Source organism: Pseudophryne corroboree, chromosome 3 (assembly GCF_028390025.1).
Source record: "Pseudophryne corroboree isolate aPseCor3 chromosome 3, aPseCor3.hap2, whole genome shotgun sequence".
NCBI lineage: Eukaryota > Metazoa > Chordata > Amphibia > Anura > Myobatrachidae > Pseudophryne > Pseudophryne corroboree.
In genome coordinates this window covers 741322360-741340050 of record NC_086446.1, presented here as the reverse complement: position 1 = coordinate 741340050, position 17691 = coordinate 741322360, and the positions used below count along the sequence as shown (strand labels likewise).

Here is a 17691-nt window from a genome sequence, read left to right as displayed (position 1 = left end):
ATCTAAGGAGAACATTCACTATATAACATTTCTTTTTGTACTAACTGATTACTAATACTGCATAAAATGTACCTCACATAGGTTAAATTGTCACAGGAGTCTTTGTTCTCTTCCTCCCCAGGGTAAAGTGGAAGTAGAAGTTGGCAAAGAGGGATTACGTTTTGAGAATGGGGCATTTACATTTTATGGAGTGCCTGCTATCATGACAACAGTTTCCTCTGGTATGACCTTTAACCTTTATTTTCTTAGTTACACCTAGTAATACAGATGTAGATGAATAGCAGCGGATGGATATGGCACTACAGAATACTGTACAATGTAGTTAACTCTGACAAGCGGGCCATTGCACAGTAAATACAGGAATTCTTTTTGTAATACTGCAGGGCGGAGTACGAAATCACCGGAACGGCAGGCACCCAGTGGCAAGTAAACACTCCCCTGGTGTACTTTATAAAATGATCCGTACATTGGCCCTCATTCCGAGTTGATCGCTAGCTGCTTTCGTTCGCAGCGCAGCGATCAGGCTAAAAATTGGCACTTCTGCGCATGCGTATGCGGCTCATTGCGCACGCGCGTCGTATTTTCACAAAAGCCGATGCAATTTTACACAAGCTCTAGCAATGCTTTTCAGTCGCACTGCTGGCCGCAGAGTGATTGACAGAAAGTGGGTGTTTCTGGGTGGTAACTGACCGTTTTCGGGGAGTGTGTGAAAAAACGCAGGCGTGCCAGATAAAAACGCAGGAGTGGCTGGAAAAACGTAGGCGTGGCTGGGCGAACGCAGGGCGTGTTTGTGACGTCAAAACAGGAACTAAATAGTCTGAAGTGATCACAAGCTAGGAGTAGGTCTCGAGCTACTCTGAAACTGCACAATCTTTTTTTGTAGCAGCGCTGCGAACCTTTCGTTCGCACTTCTGCTAAGCTAAGATACACTCCCAGAGGGTGGCGGCTTAGCGTTTGCACGGCTGCTAAAAGCAGCTAGCGAGCGATCAACTCGGAATGAGGGCCATTAAGTAGAAATGTGAACACAGAAAAAGATTTGCTCAGCGTCTCCAAAGCACACAAAGAAAAGCACAGTTCAGAGTTCTACACAGCTCATACAATCAGTGATAGAGTTGGGACACACAGCACTAGAAAAAAATATATTACATTGAGCAACATCACTATGTCATTGCAGGTGTCAGTCATCTGTCCCCGTGGCCCTCTTGGCATAGTGGTATCGCCGATGGCTACCATGCCCGTGAGCAAGGGTTTGATTTGCGCAAAGAACAAGATGTTTTGAAAGCTAATTTAGAATACTTTTGTGTTATCAATTTTATACTGGATATACTGTATGTTATACATTGCAAGTCTTATTTTATTACACACTGCGACTTGTGCAGTACACATTGTTCAGCAAGCGCCGTTCATCAATTTATGCAGTGTGCTCACACAATGCTAACATGCCTTACAAATGAACGCTAGGCCCCAGGATAGCTGTATAAAGTGACCACACACTTTAACTAAGAATGACAGCACAGAAAAAGATCTGCTTGCATTGAATGCCGACGCACATAACCAGCAATACCTAATATGCATCTCTGTGCAAATAGGATGCACAGGCAGCTTCTGCTGATTAAAATGACATGCCTATATTCTGTGTGCAGCTGTATCTGCATACGAAATGCTACTTTACAGTGATTTCCAGGAAACACTGTAACATAGCATTTCGTATGCAGATACATCCGCAGTCTCACACTTCTTTACATTGCTACTGAATACTCCACGCTGCGATAAGGCACAGGGAAACGTAATGCGAATAGTTTTTCGCAATTCACGCCACATTAAGGATAGATGGGCATGGCTACATCTGTAGGTACAGCTTTTGAGTATTGTGGTTGTAGAACAAAGATTAAAGTATCCTTCCTTTTTAATCAGTCTCTTACTTCACATGGCTGTAGTTGGCTGCATGACTAAGGCTTTATATCAAGGTCATTTTAAAATAAAACCACATTATGGGACTCTATCCATCCACTTCACAGATCTTTAGTTCTTGCCTGAAAATATCTTGGGATTAAAATAGCTTCAAGATCATTAATGGGTGTCCATTATGGGGCTGATGCTGTGTCAGATTTATTTTGATTTGCTTGCATCTCGACTTACAAGATTTGTTTGCATCTGACACCTGCGCATTCTTGTCTTTGGATTGCATGTTGGGGTTAGGGAGGGGCAGCCTGACGTAGAGCATGTTTGCGTTATTACAAACATGTAGACAATCACAGAGACATATATATTCCTGTCAGAAGGCTATTCAATTGTGGGTGCACAGTGCACATACACACTGATAATTAGGGTGTCATTGACCTAGGTTGGGGGTGTTGTGAACTCGGGGGATCTCCCGATGGTAGGCGAGAGGAACCACAGTTGGGTCGGAACAGGGATGGCTTGATATAGGTCTTCCTCATACAGGACTCTTACAGAAAAGCTTGGTGAAAATATTGAAGAACTGTATTGCAGGAAGAGAGCAACACAATGTCACATAACAGAGAAGGAGCGTATGGAGAAATGTCCAGGAAGTACTTGTGAGTGATGGTAAAAGATATTGGTGACTGAAGAACTTGAGAGCGGTGGTTAAAAGACACTGATGATTTGAAGAACTTGAGAGCGGTGGTTAAGACTCTGATAATTTGAAGAACTTGAGAGCGGTGGTTAAAGACACTGATGATTTGAAGAACTTGAGAGCGGTGGTTGAAGACACTGATGATTTGAAGAACTTGAGAGCGGTGGTTAAAGACACTGATGATTTGAAGAACTTGAGAGCGGTGGTTAGAGACACTGATTATTTGAAGAACTTGAGAGCGGTGGTTAAAGACACTGATGATTTGAAGAACTTGAGAGCGGTGGTTAGAGACACTGATTTGAAGAACTTGAGAGCGGTGGTTAAAAACACTGATGATTTGAAGAACTTGAGAGCGGTGGTTAAAGACACTGATGATGTGAAGAACTTGAGAGCGGTGGTTAAAGACACTGAGGACTTGTATAACTTGAGAGCGAGGGTTAAAGACACTGAGGACTTGTATAACTTGAGAGCGACGTTTAACCTGCAGCCCACGCTGACTCCAAGAAGCACTGGTGACTAGAGCGCACTGGAACCCAGCAGCGGCTGGAGACGCTGGAAGCTGTGCAACAACTGACACCTGGAAATGCCGGAGACACTGGGGTATGCTGCAGAGAGATCCGCCGAGGACAGAATCGCTGGCATCCACTTCAGGGGAAAAGACGATACTCAGGCGCCGAGGCGCTGCCCGGCGTCTGCCTTTGAATCTCCCGCCTCCTCTGGATTGGTCGGAACAGTCTGATGATGTCACCTGCTCCCCGCCCACGTGATGCCGGGTGTCATGGCGGCGCCCCTGCCCTGGAGAACCGCCGGGAGCCGCGCCAGCCAGGCGCCGGAGCCCGTGGACCAACGAAGGCGGAGGCCGCAACACAGACCAGCAGGCACGCAGGGGTAAGCGCGGTGAACGCCGCCTATGGTGTGTGACAGTACCCTCTCCTCCAGGAGTGGCCCCTGGACACTTTCCAGGTTTTGTTGGATGTCTGGAATGGAAAACCCGCACCAGTCGGGGAGCCATAACTTCAGTAGCCTTGACCCAGCTCCTCTCCTCGGGGCCAAAACCGTTCCACTCCACCAAATACTGTAGATTCTTGTGAAGATAACGAGAGTCAAGAATAGCTTTGATTTCAAAGTCCGTTCCTGCTTCAGACTCTGCAGAGGTTGGCCTTGGGGACTTTGAATGGAACCGGTTTAAAATAAGGGGGCGAAGAAGAGAAACATGAAAGGAGTTTGGTATCCGGAGGTGGGAAGGCAATCCCAATTTGCAGACAACCGGGTTCAGGACTTGTAACACGGGGTAAGGACCAATAAACTTTGGGGCGAACTTCATATTGGGCACCCTTAACCGGAGGTTGCGGGTGGAAAGCCATACCCTGTCACCAACCTTGTATTGGGGAGCTGCTCGTCGCTTCCTATCCGCAAAATACTTATAGCGGCCGGAAACTCTCTTGAGATTAGCATGAACTCGACTCCAAATTTAGCTGAAGTGCCGAAAAGTAGAGGCTGCAGCAGGAACCTCCTCCGGAGGACAAATGGGTAATTCAGGAACTTGAGGATGGAACCCATAATTAATGAAAAATGGGGACTCACCAGTCGAAGAGTGGTACAGATGATTATGGGCAAACTCGGCCCATGGCAACAGATCCACCCAATCAGCTTGCGAAGGAGAAAGATAAACACGGAGAAAAGTCTCTAAATCTTGATTGACGCGTTCAGTTTGCCCATTGGTTTGTGGATGGTAAGCGGATGAAAACTTGAGTTTTATTTGTAAGGCGTACAGAGAGCTCTCCAGAATCTTGCAGTGAATTGTACCCCCCGGTCAGAGACGATTTCCTGAGGTAAGCCGTGCAGGCGTAAATGTTCTCGGATAAATAACAAAGCCAACTTGGGAGCTGATGGTAACCCAGTCAAAGGTACAAAATGTGCCATCTTAGAGAAACGGTCGATAATTACCCAGACAGTATTGTGACCCTTGGAGAGGGGCAATTCGGTGACAAAGTCCATAGAGATATGGGTCCAAGGCCTCTGAGGAATGGACAGTGGATGCAATAACCCCGCAGGAGGCAAACGAGGAATTTTGTGCTGAGCACACTGAGGACATGAGTTGACATAATCTTGAATATCCTTCTTCATAGTGTCCCACCAGTAAGACCTTCGTAGAAACTCCCACATCTTTTGAACTCCAGGATGACCGGAAAACTTGGAAACATGAGCCCACTGCAACAACCTTGGTCGTAATTTCGCTGGCACAGACATTCTCCCAGGAGGAGGACCTAAAGCGGTGGGAGCCGCTGACATAGAAACTGGACTGAGAATCAAAGCCTTCTCAACGGAATTCTCCTCATCCGAAGCTGTTAAAGAACGGGATAAAGCATCAGCCCTGGTGTTAAAAGTCCCAGCCCGGTACTTAATAACAAACGAAAACCGGGTAAAGAAGAGCGCCCATCTAGCTTGACGGGGATTCAAGCACTGGGCCGTCTTGAGGTACAGCAAATTCTTATGATCAGTGAAAATTGTAATTAGGTGTTTAGCACCTTCCAAAAGATATCTCCATTCCTCCAAGGCAGATTTTATTGCCAAAAGATCTTTGTCTCCAATGGTGTAATTCTATTCCGCAGGAGAGAATTTGCGAGAATGGAAACCACATGGATGTAACTTACCATCTGGAGCGTACTGCGAAAGCACGGCACCTATGCCTACCGAGGAAGCATCAACCTCCAAGAAGAATGGTTTTGAAAAATTTGGTTGTTGAAGGACTGGAGCGGACATAAAGGCTGCCTTTAACTGAGCGAATGCTGCTACAGCTTCGGAGGTCCAATGACTTGGGTCAGAACCCTTCTTGGTTAGGGCAGTAATGGGTGCCACGATGGTAGAGAATCCCTTTATGAATTTCCGGTAGTAATTTGCAAAGCCCAGAAATCATTGTACCGCTTTCAAGGAAAGAGGCTGAGTCCAGTCCCGGATGGCAGTGAGTTTCTCTGGATCCATACGAAGCTCCGTGCCCGAAATTATGTAACCAAGAAATGGAATAGAAGGAACCTCAAAAGTACATTTGGAAATCTTGCCATAAAGATGATTCTCTCGCAATCGAAGAAGTACCTCTTTGACCTGTATTCTGTGCTCTGTGAGATTTTTAGAAAATATCAGAATGTCATCCAAATATACCACTACACTTAGGTATAGCATATCCCGAAAGACTTCGTTAATGAATCCCTGGAAGACGGCAGGGGCGTTGCTGAGGCCAAACGGCATTACCAGATACTCGTAATGCCCGTCCCTGGTATTGAAGGCCGTCTTCCATTGGTCCCCCTGTCGGATACGTATCAAATTATTAGCTCCCCTTAAATCAAGCTTGGTGAAAACTCGGGCTCCGCGAACTCTATCAAAAAGCTCCGTAATGAGCGGCAAAGGATACTTATTCTTAATGGTGACATCATTTAGACCACGATAGTCAATACATGGTCTCAGCCCTGCGTCCTTCTTCTTCACAAAAAAGAAACCCGCCTTCGCCGGAGAAGTAGAGGGGCGGATGAATCCTTTCTGTAGATTAGACTTGATATAGTCCGACATAGCTTGGGTCTCGGGCAATGATAAGGGATAAGTGCGACCCCGAGGTGGCATTTTCCCCGGAATGAGCTCAATGGGGCCCAGGGTCTATGCGGTGGTAGCTGATCGGCCGCTTGCTCCGAGAACACGTCAGAAAACTCCCGATAGACCTCCGGAATGAGCCCTTCATCTGACTTGGAAGATACTCGGAGCGGATAGACTGGGGTGAGACAATTTGAATGACAAAAAGAACTCCAAGATGTTATTTGTGTCGCACTCCAGTCGACGTGAGGGTTGTGAAGTTTAAGCCAAGGAAGGCCAAGAACCAGATCGTGGGGCATCTCCCGAATCACTAGGAACTCTAGGTGTTCTTGATGCAGAGCTCCCACTTGCAGTTTGATTTGTACTGTACAACTTGAAATCAGACCGTTAGAAATTTGGGTACCATTGATAGCAGTCAACGTAACAGGTCGTTCGACCGACCGTAGCTGACAACCCAGATCCTGGGCACAGGAAAGGGAAATAAAATTCCCTGCAGCCCCTGAGTCCAGCAGAGCCTTAACGGGTTTGGCTATTGACTCGGAGAACAGAGACACGGAGAGTAAACAGTCCACTGGCGGAGAAGGTTTAGAAGAAACTCCTAGCTCGACTCCTCCGGAACAAGCTAGGACTGCCCGTTTCCCGGGCGAGACTTGCAAAACTTGAGAAAGTGATCCGCGGCTCCACAGTAGAGGCAGAGTCTACCCTCATGACGACGCTGACGTTCTTCTGGGGACAGCCGGGATCGATTAATCTGCATGGGTTCATCAGGACTTGGAATAATCGTTTGCTTAGACGGAAGAGATCGGACCCTTGATAGATCTGACCGACAACGTTCGCCACCTCGTTCCTGCATGCGAAGATCCACCTTTACACAGAGCGAGATCAACTGTTCTAAAGAATCCGGCAAATCTCTAGTGACCAACTCGTCCTTTAGACGATCGGAGAGCCCGTTCCAAAAGGCAGCCCGAAGGGCATCATTATTCCAGCGCAGTTCTGAGGCTATGGTCTGAAAATTAATCACATACTGTCCCACTGAACAAGAGCCTTGTCGGACACGAAGCAAGTCTGCAGAGGCAGCGGTCGTCCTGCCGGGTTCATCAAAGATCCTCCGGAATGACGTAATGAAATTGGTGTAACTAGAAACCAATGGATCAGATCGCTCCCATAACGGAGACACCCAATCCAATGCTGAACCCTCGAGCAAAGAAATAATGTATGCCACCTTGGACCGTTCAGTAGGGAAGTTATGTGAAAGCAGTTCAAAATGTACCTTGCACTGATTGAGAAAACCACGGCAATTCTTTGGATTCCCATTATAGCGAGAAGGAGTAGGGAGCGGAAGGCGTGACCTGGTTCCAGAGAAGAATGGAATATTACTAGAGCCAACCACTGGAGCGGGTACTGGAGCTGGGGCCGGTACTACTGAAGCCAGAGAAGTCTGAATTTGATCCAGCCGGCCAGATAATTCCTGGAGATAATGCATCACCTGGCCCTGTGCTGCTTCCTGACTTTGTACTCGAGAAATCAAGTCCTGGATGGTACTTGCCTCTGGGCTCCGATCCCCCGGGTCCATGAGGCCTGAGTATACTGTCACTGACCTAGGTTGGGGGTGTTGTGAACTCGAGGGATCTCCCGATGGTAGGGGAGAGGAACCACAGTTGGGTCGGAACAGGGATGGCTTGATATAGGTCTTCCTCATACAGGACTCTTACAGAAAAGCTTGGTGAAAATATTGAAGAACTTTATTGCAGGAAGAGAGCAACACAATGTCACATAACAGAGAAGGAGCGTATGGAGAAATGTCCAAGAAGTACTTGTGAGTGATGGTAAAAGATATTGGTGACTGAAGAACTTGAGAGCGGTGGTTAAAAGACACTGATGATTTGAAGAACTTGAGAGCGGTGGTTAAGACTCTGATAATTTGAAGAACTTGAGAGCGGTGGTTAAAGACACTGATGATTTGAAGAACTTGAGAGCGGTGGTTAAAGACACTGATGATGTGAAGAACTTGAGAGCGGTGGCTAAAGACACTGAGGACTTGTATAACTGGAGAGCGAGGGTTAAAGGCACTGAGGACTTGTATAACTTGAGAGCGACGTTTAACCTGCAGCCCACGCTGACTCCAAGAAGCACTGGTGACTAGAGCGCAGTGGAACCCAGCAGCGGCTGGGGACGCTGGAAGCTGTGCAACAACTGACACCTGGAAATGCCGGAGACACTGGGGTATGCTGCAGAGAGATCCGCCGAGGACAGAAGCACTGGCATCCACTTCAGGGGAAAAGACGATACTCAGGCGCCGAGGCGCTGCCCGGCGTCTGCCTTTGAATCTCCCGCCTCCGCTGGATTGGCGGAACAGTCTGATGATGTCACCTGCTCCCCGCCCACGTGATGCCGGGTGTCATGGCGGCGCCCCTGCCCTGGAGAACCGCCAGGAGCCGCGCCAGCCAGGCGCCGGAGCCCGTGGACCAACGAAGGCGGAGGCCGCAACACAGACCAGCAGGCACGCAGGGTTAAGCGCGGTGAACGCCGCCTATGGCGTGTGACATAGGGCTTGTCGTACTACGTACCCACTGATAATTGGCTTGTTGCGAATTCATCTGTCAAGCTGATAGGTGAATTCTTCATTGATCGTGCATATACTGTATTTTGTGAGAATATTTTAACCATTTTATACTTTATGTTCTTTTCTCTGATCATTTGAGTGATATTGGAAGTATGAGGATATAGGGCCTCCATATATGGTATGGGCACTTTAAAAATCTTCAAGCCTAAGTACTGATTTGTGGATGGTCTGATACTGAGTATTTCTCCCAGAAAGTGGGTGATGTATTGGAAGAGTCAGACTTCATCACACCTTTGTGAGAACTCCACAAAGACGGTATTAGCTGTACAGTATGTTCCGCACAGTGGAGATGCTTTGCAAGCCAGCATGCCTGCAGACTGATGAGACCCTCTCCCAGGCAAGATGCAACGAGTTTGCAAACTTCTTTGCAGATAAAATATCCACCATCCGGGCTGGAATCTCCACAGTGCCATCAAAGGAGTGCCAAACTACAAAGTTTGCCAATATAAGCTACCTGCCTTCATGGACCAGCTTTGACCCAGTGGATGTAAAGGACACTGCTGAAATTGCTCGGATTTTGCGTCCCACCACCTGTGATCTGGACCCAGCCTCAACCAAGCTTCTAATAGGTTGTATGGATATAATTGGTACTGTCTTTGCAAAAATTGTTCAATGCTCTTTGCAGACAGGCATTTTTCCTGGACCCCTAAAGGAAGCAATTGTTAGACCGCTTCTTAAAAAACCTAATTTAGATCCCGACTGCATGACCAACTACAGACCGGTATCAAACCTTCCTTTCCTAGGACAGGTTATTGAGAAAGTGGTTGCAAATCAACTGGAAACCCGCCTGACAACCCATGATATTTATGATCCATTTCAATCAGGATTCAGGAGAAAACATAGCACTGAAACAGCCCTGGTGTGTGTGTTAAATGATCAAGAGACAGAGGTGACTGTTCAATATTAATCCTTCTGGATCTCTCGGCAGCATTTGATACCGTGGACCATGGGCTTCTGATTGAGCGACTGATACATTTCTGTGGTCTGGATGGCATAGTCCTAAGCTGGTTCAAATCATTTCTCACAGGCAGGTCACAGAGAGTATCGTCTGGATTATACTCATCACCACCAGTGCCATTGCCATGTGGTGTCCCACAAGGTTCTATACTATCCCCCATGCTTTTTGCAGTATACATACTCCCATTGGGCGAAATAATCAGGCGCCATGGCCTGGTCTACCACTGCTATGCAGATGATACACAACTGTACTTGTCCTTTGCTCTGGGCACTGATAACCCAATAGCAACCCTAAATGGCTGTCTAGCTGAGCTACAGGAGTGGATGAGTGCCAGTTGGCTGCGACTGAACCCGGATAAAACAGAGGTCCTTATGATACGACCGCTACATCAAAGGACAAGACTGCAGCATAGCCAACCAACTGGACTTACACTCGGGGATTCAGAATTACAGACCAGTGATCGTGTGCGGAATCTTGGCGTTGTCCTGGATGGTGGCTTGACACTTAAACATCAGATATCAGCCACAATCAAATCCTCATTCTTTCACCTGAGGAACATAGCCATAATCAAGCACTTAATTCCCTCAGATGATATGCCAAAAGTCATACATGCATTTGTATCATCTCGATTAGACTACTGTAATGCCCTCTACCTTGGTCTACCAGCAAAAGAATTGCAACGCTTACAGCTGGTGCAAAACACAGCTGCCAGGCTGTTAACCAACCAGCACCGTTCTAGCCACATAACACCCATCCTCTACTCCCTTCACTGGCTGCCTGTAAGATGGCGAATCATTTTCAAGATTGGCTTACTGAGTTTCAAAGCATTACATGACCAAGGCCCAAGGTACCTGAAACAGCTTCTGACCACATACTGCCCCACTCGATTACTGCGATCTGTAGATGAAGGACTTTTAGCAGTACCTAGATTCTACCGTAATTCATCTGGGGGTCGAGCTTTTAGTCATGCGGCTCCGACTCTATGGAACTCACTTCCACGCACAGTGCGAGAGGCCCCAACTATAGAATCCTTCAAAACTAGACTCAAGACTTTCCTGTTTACTCAAGCATTTCCATAATGTCCCTTTTAGTATCTTCATGCTTCTGTATTTTATGAAAATGTACTTCATTATTTTCTGTACTATATTATGCTATGTATCTGTTAAGCGCCTTGAGTCCTATTGGAGAAAGAGCGCTACATAAATAAAATTATTATTATTATTATTAATGCAGGCAGTTCTACAGGACAGCTGCGAGTCAGCTTATCCTAGCAGTATGCTGTGTAGGAGGAAGAAGGATCTGTTTGCTTCCTTGACTTTGTCACCACAGTTGGAATCTTTATGCTGTGGGGATGGACTAAACACAAACTTTATCCTCTGCTGATGCCTTATTCTCTGGCCAAAATGAATACAGCAATTGAAAAATCAACCTAAGATAGATGCTCCTAAAGCGCTGTTTTCTGAGGTCCACCACTATCCTGATCCCAAATGCTGCAGCCCTTCAGAATTGCAGAGATTGGAAATATTTTTGCATCTACAGGTGCTTAGCTTGTTCTAAAGGCTGTAGAAAAGTGATCAAAGACACTTCTTGGGGATTTACAGTCAGGGAGCCATAGGTCAGAAATAGTGAGTCTCACTAAGCAAACCTGAGAGGCATCTGAATAGTTGATGGATGTGACTGTGGATGCTAGTCTTTTTGGGCTAAAATTTTGACTTTGATTTTTGCTCGACAACCCTTTTCCTCAGAACGTGGGAGTCGTATTCAGGGCTTAAGAAGACTCTGGAATTTAGTTTTTTTTCTGGTGACGTCTTATTCTGGTAAAGTGTTGGAAAATGTATTTCCTGACTATAAATGTTCATAATGCTGCTGATAGAGGAAAGCCACTTGTGTCTTGAAAAGTACTGTAGTTCTTTACCTGTCTGTGAGTATAGAATAGAGAAAAACAGACATGGTCCACCAAGTAGTGCATGACAGTTTGTCAACATGATAGGTTTTCAGAACACCCGGCAGTGGCTGTGGTGGGAACCCAAATGTTCCCTTCAGGGATCAGTGTTTTAATTCATTACATACCTGGCTGATCAGAGCTCAGGCATATATCTTTGATCTTAGAATTTCACCCATATGTCTTTTTACTACCATCTTTCTGGAAAATTATATGTCCCAGTTAAAAAGGCCAAAGGTGGTGGGGATCTTTTAAGTCAAACCCGTTTTTGGTCAAGTTACCAAACTGTTCCTTCAATTGTAGAGATCTGTTATTAACCACTTGGAACGTGCTGAGCTCCTGGAATTCAGGAATATGAAGGATACTTGTCTGCATATGTCAATACGGGTGGCTCACCCCTGTCTCCTTAGATTTGCAGTTTGGTGCCACATTTTCCAATTTTATTTTTCTTTCTTCCTTTTTGCCTGTTTTTTGGTCTGGCTGTGGCCATTCAGGTGTTCGCAGATGTTATGGCTGCCATGGCATCCCTGTTGTGGTCCATGAGGATAATGTTTATCCTTTACCTCAACCTTCTTTTGATTGAGGTAGAATCTGTGACTTCACACCTGTGACACTGGTATGAAACTACAACTTAGGAGTCCCTTGACATTCGAAAGTGTGCGAGGCGTCACACAGCAAACCTTTTTTATTGGGACAGGTTTCCTTTTCACTTGACTACAACAGATCTGTCTCTGAGTAGATGTCTGCTAGTTGAGGGTTGTCTATTTTAATAGCATTTTCTCTATCGTCCTAGTGGATGCTGGGGTTCCTGAAAGGACCATGGGGAATAGCGGCTCCGCAGGAGACAGGGCACAAAAAGTAAAGCTTTTCCGATCAGGTGGTGTGCACTGGCTCCTCCCCCTATGACCCCCCTCCAGACTCCAGTTAGATTTTTGTGCCCGGCCGAGAAGGGTGCAATCTAGGTGGCTCTCCTAAAGAGCTGCTTAGAGAAAGTTTAGCTAGGTTTTTTATGTTACAGTGATTCCTGCTGGCAACAGGATCACTGCAGCGAGGGACTGAGGGGAGAAGGAGTCAACTCACCTGCGTGCAGGATGGATTGGCTTCTTGGCTACTGGACATCAAGCTCCAGAGGGACGATCACAGGTACAGCCTGGATGGTCACCGGAGCCGCGCCGCCGGCCCCCTTGCAGATGCTGAAGACAGAAGAGGTCCAGAATCGGCGGCTGAAGACTCCTGCAGTCTTCTAAAGGTAGCGCACAGCACTGCAGCTGTGCGCCATTTTCCTCTCAGCACACTTCACACGGCAGTCACTGAGGGTGCAGGGCGCTGGGAGGGGGGCGCCCTGGGAGGAAAAATGAGTACCTATAAAGGCTAAAAATACCTCACATATAGCCCTAGAGGCTATATGGAGATATTTAACCCCTGCCTGATTTCTCAAAATAGCGGGAGACGAGCCCGCCGGAAAAGGGGCGGGGCCTATCTCCTCAGCACACGGCGCCATTTCCTCTCACAGCTCCGCTGGTCAGGACGGCTCCCAGGTCTCTCCCCTGCACTGCACTACAGAAACAGGGTAAAACAGAGAGGGGGGGCAAATTTATGGCGATATTTTTATATAACAAAGCAGCTATAGGGGAGCACTTATTATAAGGCTATCCCTGATATATATATAGCGCTTTTGGTGTGTGCTGGCAAACTCTCCCTCTGTCTCCCCAAAGGGCTAGTGGGTCCTGTCTTCATTAGGAGCATTCCCTGTGTGTCTGCTGTGTGTCGGTACGTGTGTGTCGACATGTATGAGGACGATATTGGTGTGGAGGCGGAGCAATTGCCAAATATGGGGATGTCACCTCCTAGGGGGTCGACACCAGAATGGATGCCTTTATTTATGGAACTACGGGATAGTGTCAACACGCTAAAGCAGTCGTTTGACGACATGAGACGGCCGGACAATCAATTAGTGCCTGTCCAGGCGACTCAAACACCGTCAGGGGCTGTGAAACGCCCTTTGCCTCAGTCGGTCGACACAGACCCAGACACAGGCGATGACTCCAGTGGTGACGGTGACGAATCAACCGTATTTTCCAGTAGGGCCACACGTTATATGATTTTGGCAATGAAGGAGGCGTTACATTTAGCTGATACTACAGGTACCACTAAACAGGGTATTATGTGGGGTATGAAAAAACTACCTATAGTTTTTCCTGAATCAGAAGAACTAAATGACGTGTGTAATGAAGCGTGGGTTGCCCCTGATAAAAAGCTGATAATTTCAAAGAAATTATTGGCATTATACCTTTTCCCGCCAGAGGTTAGGGAGCGCTGGGAAACACCTCCTAGGGTGGACAAGGCGCTAACACGCTTATCTAAACAAGTGGCGTTACCCTCTCCTGAGACGGCCGCACTTAAAGATCCATCAGATAGGAGGATGGAAAATATCCAAAAAAGTATATACACACATGCAGGTGTTATACTACGACCAGCTGTAGCAACTGCCTGGATGGGCAGTGCGGGGGTAGTTTGGTCAGAATCCCTGATTGAAAATATTGATACCCTGGACAGGGACAATATTCTACTGTCGTTAGAACAAATAAAGGATGCATTTCTTTATATGCGTGATGCACAGAGGGATATATGCACACTGGCATCACGGGTAAGTGCTATGTCCATTTCGGCCAGAAGAGCTTTATGGACGCGACAGTGGACAGGCGATGCGGATTCAAAACGGCATATGGAAGTTTTGCCGTATAAGGGGGAGGAGTTATTTGGAGTCGGTCTATCAGATTTGGTGGCCACGGCTACAGCCGGGAAATCCACCTTTCTACCTCAAGTCACTCCCCAACAGAAAAAGGCACCGACTTTTCAACCGCAGCCCTTTCGTTCCTTTAAAAATAAGAGAGCAAAGGGCTATTCATATTTGCCACGAGGCAAAGGTCGAGGGAAGAGACAGCAACACGCAGCTCCTTCCCAGGATCAGAAGCCCTCCCCGGCTTCTACAAAAGCCTCAGCATGACGCTGGGGCTTCTCAAGCGGACTCGGGGACGGTGGGCGGTCGTCTCAAAAATTACAGCGCGCAGTGGGCTCACTCGCAAGTAGATCCCTGGATCCTGCAGATAATATCTCAGGGATACAGGTTGGAATTAGAGACAGATCCACCTCGCCGTTTCCTGAGGTCTGCTTTACCAACGTCTCCCTCCGAAAGGGAGACGGTGTTGGAAGCCATTCACAAGCTGTACTCTCAGCAGGTGATAGTCAAGGTACCTCTTCTGCAACAAGGGAAGGGGTATTATTCCACTCTTTTTGTGGTACCGAAGCCGGATGGCTCGGTAAGGCCTATTCTAAATCTGAAGTCCTTGAACCTGTACATAAAGAAGTTCAAGTTCAAAATGGAGTCACTCAGAGCAGTGATAGCGAACCTGGAAGAGGGGAACTTTATGGTATCCTTGGACATCAAGGATGCGTATCTCCACGTTCCAATTTACCCCTCACACCAGGGGTACCTCAGGTTCGTTGTACAAAACTGTCACTATCAGTTTCAGACGCTGCCGTTCGGATTGTCCACGGCACCTCGGATCTTTACAAAGGTAATGGCCGAGATGATGATTCTTCTTCGAAGAAAAGGCGTATTAATTATCCCATACTTGGACGATCTCCTAATAAGGGCGAGGTCCAGAGAACAGCTAGAGATGGGATTAGCACTGTCTCAAGAAGTGCTAAAACAGCACGGGTGGATTCTGAATATTCCAAAATCCCAGTTAATGCCGACAACTCGTCTGCTGTTCCTAGGGATGATTCTGGACACGGTTCAGAAAAAGGTTTTTCTCCCGGAGGAAAAAGCCAAGGAGTTATCCGAGCTTGTCAGGAACCTCCTAAAACCAGGAAAGGTGTCTGTACATCAATGCACAAGAGTCCTGGGAAAAATGGTGGCTTCTTACGAAGCGATTCCATTCGGCAGATTCCACGCAAGAATTTTCCAAAGGGATCTGTTGGACAAATGGTCAGGGTCGCATCTTCAGATGCACCTACGGATAACCCTGTCTCCAAGGACAAGGGTGTCTCTTCTGTGGTGGTTGCAGAGTGCTCATCTATTGGAGGGCCGCAGATTCGGCATACAGGATTGGATCCTGGTGACCACGGACGCCAGCCTGAGAGGCTGGGGAGCAGTCACACAAGGAAGAAACTTCCAGGGAGTATGGACGAGCCTGGAAACGTCTCTTCACATAAACATTCTGGAACTAAGAGCAATATACAATGCTCTAAACCAGGCAGAACCTCTGCTTCAGGGAAAACCGGTATTGATCCAGTCGGACAACATCACGGCAGTCGCCCATGTGAACAGACAGGGCGGCACAAGAAGCAGGAGGGCAATGGCAGAAGCTGCAAGGATTCTTCGCTGGGCAGAGAATCATGTGATAGCACTGTCAGCAGTGTTCATCCCGGGAGTGGACAACTGGGAAGCAGACTTCCTCAGCAGACACGATCTTCACCCGGGAGAGTGGGGACTTCATCCAGAAGTCTTCCACATGCTGGTAACCCGTTGGGAAAGACCAATGGTGGACATGATGGCGTCTCGCCTCAACAAAAAACTGGACAGGTATTGCGCCAGGTCAAGAGATCCGCAGGCAATAGCTGTGGACGCGCTGGTAACGCCTTGGGTGTACCAGTCGGTGTATGTGTTTCCTCCTCTGCCTCTCATACCAAAAGTATTGAGAATTATACGGCAAAGAGGCGTAAGAACGATACTAGTGGTTCCGGATTGGCCAAGGAGGACTTGGTACCCGGAACTTCAAGAGATGATCACGGAAGATCCGTGGCCTCTACCTCTAAGGAGGGACTTGCTTCAGCAGGGTCCCTGTCTGTTTCAAGACTTACCGCGGCTGCGTTTGACGGCATGGCGGTTGAACGCCGGATCCTAAAGGAAAGAGGCATGCCGGAAGAAGTCATTCCTACTTTGATTAAAGCAAGGAAGGAAGTAACCGTGCAACATTATCACCGAATTTGGCGAAAATATGTTGCGTGGTGCGAAGATCGGAGTGCTCCGACGGAGGAATTTCAACTGGGTCGATTCCTACATTTCCTGCAATCAGGATTGTCAATGGGTCTCAAATTGGGATCTATTAAGGTTCAAATTTCGGCCCTGTCGATTTTCTTTCAAAAAGAATTGGCTTCAGTCCCTGAAGTCCAGACCTTTGTTAAGGGAGTGCTGCATATACAGCCTCCTGTGGTGCCTCCAGTGGCACCGTGGGATCTAAATGTGGTTTTGGACTTCCTAAAATCTCATTGGTTTGAACCACTAAAAAAGGTGGATTTGAAATATCTCACATGGAAAGTGACCATGCTTCTAGCCCTGGCTTCTGCCAGGAGAGTGTCAGAATTGGCAGCTTTATCTTACAAAAGCCCATATCTGATTTTCCATTCGGACAGGGCAGAACTGCGAACTCGTCCGCATTTCTCCCTAAGGTGGTGTCAGCATTTCATCTGAACCAGCCTATTGTAGTGCCTGCGGCTACAAGTGACTTGGAGGACTCCAAGTTACTGGACGTTGTCAGAGCATTAAAAATATATATTGCAAGGACAGCTGGAGTCAGAAAATCTGACTCGTTGTTTATATTGTATGCACCCAACAAGATGGGTGCTCCTGCGTCTAAGCAGACGATTGCTCGTTGGATCTGTAGCACAATCCAACTTGCACATTCTGTGGCAGGCTTGCCACAGCCTAAATCTGTAAAGGCCCACTCCACAAGGAAGGTGGGCTCATCTTGGGCGGCTGCCCGAGGGGTCTCGGCATTACAACTTTGCCGAGCAGCTACGTGGTCAGGGGAGAACACGTTTGTAAAATTTTACAAATTTGATACTCTGGCTAAGGAGGACCTGGAGTTCTCTCATTCGGTGCTGCAGAGTCATCCGCACTCTCCCGCCCGTTTGGGAGCTTTGGTATAATCCCCATGGTCCTTTCAGGAACCCCAGCATCCACTAGGACGATAGAGAAAATAAGA

General features: G+C 47.4%; 1 protein-coding gene across 5 annotated transcripts in view; it reads left to right on the top strand.

The window, feature by feature from the left end:
- The window catches only part of CNNM1 (cyclin and CBS domain divalent metal cation transport mediator 1), a 232253-nt gene that overhangs the window by 128556 nt on the left and 86006 nt on the right, over positions 1 to 17691 (top strand). For 4 of the 5 annotated variants that reach the window (XR_010244057.1, XM_063962274.1, XM_063962273.1 and 1 more), the window contains exons 5-6: positions 122 to 221; positions 384 to 422. Coding sequence is in view for 4 of the 5 variants with exons in the window: in XM_063962274.1 (XP_063818344.1) it covers positions 122 to 221; positions 384 to 422 (139 nt within the window). In the remaining variant the exon portion in view is untranslated. The remainder of the gene's footprint in view (positions 1 to 121; positions 222 to 383; positions 423 to 17691) is intronic. The other variant, XM_063962275.1, reaches the window with a different exon arrangement.